The 4,943-nt window shown below is 34.8% G+C and overlaps 1 protein-coding gene across 1 annotated transcript; it reads right to left on the reverse strand.

Moving 5' to 3' along the window:
- Nucleotides 1-1,096: 1,096 nt before the first annotated feature.
- Nucleotides 1,097-3,078, reverse strand: IAMT1 (IAA carboxylmethyltransferase 1). Its single transcript, XM_078966468.1, has 4 exons — nucleotides 2,897-3,078; nucleotides 2,219-2,641; nucleotides 1,862-2,137; nucleotides 1,097-1,584 (listed from the first exon to the last, which is right to left on the reverse strand). The coding sequence occupies exons 1-4, from the start codon at nucleotides 3,014-3,016 to the stop codon at nucleotides 1,231-1,233; spliced, it is 1,173 nt and encodes a 390-aa protein (XP_078822594.1). The 5' UTR covers nucleotides 3,017-3,078; the 3' UTR covers nucleotides 1,097-1,230.
- Between the last annotated feature and the right edge of the window lie 1,865 nt (nucleotides 3,079-4,943).

Raw genomic sequence — 4,943 nt, forward strand, 5'->3', positions numbered from 1 at the left:
TATGTTGGTTAGAGTATTAGTAGGTCAGTTGTCCTCTAATTGAATGTTCTAGGGGTTGCATGTAGTCATGTAGGATAGCTTGGGATCTCTTGATCTAGGCTTTGTTGTCTATTCCTTGTTTGGTTGTTTCTCTAGAGTAGATCATGTGTTTAACTGTCTATTCTTCCTTTGAGTATATAGATTATATGAGTTCATTTAGTGATCTTCCAGTTGTGGTGTAGTGTGATGTATGAGACCTTATATGTTGTAATGAGCTGTTAGATAGGTAGATTAGTGTAAACAGATGCATGTTTTCTTGGATTGTTTGATTTTCTGTTTGTTATATATGTCGACATATTAAGGTGTGGGTTGAAGCGGTCATGCTTTGTGTGGTGGGCCAAGATACCCGGTTGGGCCAACGATCTGCTGAAGGCCAGGTGCGGACGAGCTGTATGCTGAAGGCGAGTGGGGCGAACCAGTCTTGGATTGAAGGTCATTGAGTGTATGCTTGTATGTATATTGTGGTGTGATGTTTTTGGAAAACTCACTAAGCTTTGGCTTATATTTGTAGATTAAATGTTTTCAGGTATTTCCGATAATTGTGGGAAGGCAAAAGTGTGATTGTGTACACACTTATCATCAACATTGCTATTACATATTTATTATGATATTTGTATAACCTTAATTTGAACAAATGAGATCTTGACTTTGCAGTTAAACGTGCTCGGGTGAGAGCAATATAGGGATGAGTGACCTCTGGGAAGTTTTTACGCCGAGAGCTCAAAGCGGACAATATTATGATACGTGTCAGAAAGGGATGTTACATTATATTAGCTCATAGAGTTTCTAACTGATTTTATTTTAAAATTGTAATAAATTTTTTTAACGAAAAACAATATTATTAAAATGAAAAGATGACTAAGCGAGAAGTTCCAATCATATTACAAAATAACATTATAGAATTATTTATTTTGATAGTTAGGATAGTTTCCATATTTATGCTCGTCATAGTTTCCTTATTAAGTCTTAGTAATTAGTATTCTCTCTTGTACTCTATAAATACCTTTTCTGAGTACAAAAGAATGCATGGCTTGAGTTACAATATCTATCATATGTATTCAAGTCAAACACATCAGTTAATTATAATTTGTTGTATAATTACATGATACGTACGCACGAGGAACAAAAAACATAACAATAAACATGAAAACTCACACTTTTCTCCTAGCTTACAAATGTGGTAGGTGTTATTTATTTAAGAGAAAGAGAGGCTACAATATGGAAAAACTGAAGGTTTTCCAGAATCTCCTCGGCTTTGTTTGTAGCCCGGTTAGCCACCCGCAAAAAGAGCTCGTCCCCAAGCTTATCTCCGATGTGAGCATCCACCAGAACCCCACTGACACTCCTGCAGCTGTTGGCTAGAGCCCTACCCACCTCCGCCGCATCATCTGGCCGGTTGACCACCAACGGGCTCCCTCCTTGGAATACCTCTAGCTTCTTTATGCTAAACGACCCATTCGCTTCCACCACCTCCTTGAAGTCTTGTAAGCTTGGGGCATACACCGGAATGTTGAAATCATCTCGCTTCTCACTCGTTATTAGTCCCTGCAAGCATCGTCATATCCTATCCGTTATATATATATATATATATATATATATATATATATATATATATATATATATATATATATATATATATATATATATATATATATATATATATATATTCTTGTTTTCCTGTTTGTTAAAAGCCTTAAATTATCGCGCGAATGAAAGAAATAGAGTAGTAGTAGCAGTAGTTTTGGTTGGTTGAGTGGGGGAGAAATAATGAATGATAGAGTACGGTATGAAGTGGAAATTATGAATGATACGATATGAGTACCTCTTGGACAAGATCATTCCATGCATCCTGAAAATGGGTCCCGAACAGTAACCCTGCCCCACCCTGGTCAGTGGGATCCTCTGACGTCCGACCCAGTAGAGCAATAAACATTGACCCACCCTTTTTCATTTCTTTGGATCTCATCTTTAGAAATCCTGCAAGATCCGTCTGGAATTGTCTCCGATATGCATTTGCACTGCTTTTATTTGCACCGTGAATGAATATCTTTCCTTTGTTGTATGTCGTCGATGATTTCTCCAGTACAATTTCTGGCACCTGTTTAAATTAAAAATATTATTAACTAATTAACTAAAGGATGCTGGTTAAGTTATGGTATTTCACTATATTTTAACGAACCTGAGAGAGCCAATGCAAGGAAAACGCCGAGTAGAAAACATCAATTGATTTTGCGGGAAACAACCGTCGGTAGAAGGAGCCAGGGACACCGGCAGCAAAGAAAGAGCGGTGGCCCGTGGAGGCAAGACACTCTTCCATGCTACCGACATCCTGGTTGGCCAGCGGCGGGAGGAGCTGGAAGAGAGTGTTGAAGTCATTGGAAGGAAGGTCGGCGAAGAAAGCAGAGAACTCGGGTAGATCCGAGTGTCCGGATGCCTCGTAACGCTTGATGATATGTTGGATGATGACGTTGACGATGAATATGGTGTTGCTACCGCTGGAGCAACCAAGATCCGCCACCACAAAAGGTATTTCCGGCGAGTTCAGGTGAACACCGTCGAGTGTTTCCTTCAAAAGGTGTAGCATTGAGCGAGCATGCTTTGCCTGCATGCATGCACCATGACACGTCAATTCATCAATTGAATTTGTTTCTAATTTCAGTTAAAATTTAAAAAACGAAGGCGATGAGATCAAATAAATTAAGACCGATGTTCATTTGTTTTGCATTTGGAGGAATACTTATGATCGATCTTGTAAATGAAAGAAGAGGGAAAGTCGTGATCCAGATTTAGAAGCTAGTTAGAACGACTATGGAACATATAAAATAAATTAAAGCGGAAATCAAGAAAGAAAGGAAACCTGGGCTTGAGAGTTGTTGGCATAACTGGTTTCGCCTTTGCCTCCTTTCATGCTAAGAAGCCTTTCAAGCTTAATGTTTGATGAAACCACCACATTGTTTTCACCCGAGGGAGGACCCATTTCTTCTTCTTCTTCTTCTTCTTCAACTACTAATCTCTTTACCTTCTCAAAATAACCACAACCACCCCCATATATATGTATATGTGTATGTGTATATATACACAGGAAAAGGGTACTTACGGAATTTACTTACTTTCATCACTATGCTCCTAAAAAATTGATTTGGTAAAAAGTAATGTGTTATTGACCACGACCACAACCATAACTTCTTAACCATAAGTTAACTTAAATTAGATTTCCAACTTTTAAGTTTGAATAAAATATAGATCTTATAATTTTTAGAAAACTAATTACAAGAAATCAAAATATATTTTTTATTTTGTATTTATATAATTTACTTAGCAATTAACATAATATGATATTTTAAAACTATTTCTTATTTATATTTTTCTAATCGTACAGAACAGTATAAAAAATGATATAAAAGTTTTGTGTTATAAAAATGAAAAATGCATTCTTAAATTTCATTTATCCCCTTAAAAGATATAATAAAATTATTGATTGACAGTATCAGTGGCGGAGCCAGACTCAAAACAAAGGGGTATCCTAATTTTTTTTTCCGGGTATCACCGCAACGGTTGAGCATGGGACGGATCGGATCAGTTTTGACCTAAAATCAAACCCAAATCTGATAGCGACGGTTTTGAATCTTTTAAAACCAAACAAAACTCAAACCCATCAATTTGATGTTATGGTTTTCAGTTTGTACATGAGTTTCCTCGTTTGGTTTTGGTATTAAACTCAAACCTTAATGGAATCGTTAGCTAACTTTAAGTCTTGTTATATAAACATAAAGTTGAAGTATTTTTTGATACTTGAATCAATGTGGGACTCAAAGTTGATATAAAATGAATCATGATGATAAGATTTTATAATAGATGAAAACAACTGAGTTTACATGTGTTTTGCGATGTGGGATAGAATAGCTTAGAAATTAAAAGAGAATAGAATAGCTGGAAAAATAAAAGAAATATAAATAAAGGATTTGTAAGGAACAAGAATTGCTCTTAAGACATTTGTTTCAATAACCCAACACCTTATCCAGTAGACTAGCTATATGTTTGTGTTTATAAGTGAAGGGATGCATATATATACACTAAAAAAACGAAAATTTTCTAAAAAAATTACATTACCGAAATTTTTTTGAGGGGTATCCCGGAAAAACGAAAATTTTCTAAAAAAATTACATTACCGAATTTTTTTTGAGGGGTATCCCGGGATACCCCTTGGATCCGCCTATGGACAGTATGCCTTCTAATATAAGTATCAAGAAATTGAGGAATTCCATAAGTATATTAAATTTGATGGACAATACAAAAGCCTTTGATTTTATCAAGTTCTAACTAATATTAGGCGTGACTTAGTGGTCTTCAAGCTTTTACAAGCCGTAACAAGTCACGCCATTAGTAAGGCATAACTTTATATATATATATATATATATATATATATATATATATATATATATATATATATATGACTTAAGACGATATTTTTTTAAAATTTGACGTTAAATACAAGATTTAAAGTCATGACGAAGCCATGACGGACTTTTTAGAACCTTAGATTTTATGCACATATTCGAAAAAACATATTACTTTTATATGTAAAAGTCATAATTATTCAGTAGGTGACTTGTTAAAACTTTCATTTTTGTGAGTTTTAGCATTCTCATGTGTCTCTTACTTCTGACATGTTAAATATTAATGTCTAAAATGACAATGTAACCATTATTTTCTATATCAAAGTCAATATAAACACATTTGAAGCAAATATACTTTAAATTCTTAACTGATCGATTCAATTTTTCATCTCGAGGACTTCGTCTTCATCAATGTTAAGCTTTAAAATTTCGTAAGTGGTAAATCATAATGCTTAACGCATAATGCTAAAGTGCATAAGTGACGTTGTGGTGTTGAGACAATATGTT

Source organism: Lactuca saligna, chromosome 7, assembly GCF_052625555.1.
Source record: "Lactuca saligna cultivar CGN05327 chromosome 7, ASM5262555v1, whole genome shotgun sequence".
In the NCBI taxonomy this organism is placed as follows: Eukaryota; Viridiplantae; Streptophyta; class Magnoliopsida; order Asterales; family Asteraceae; genus Lactuca; species Lactuca saligna.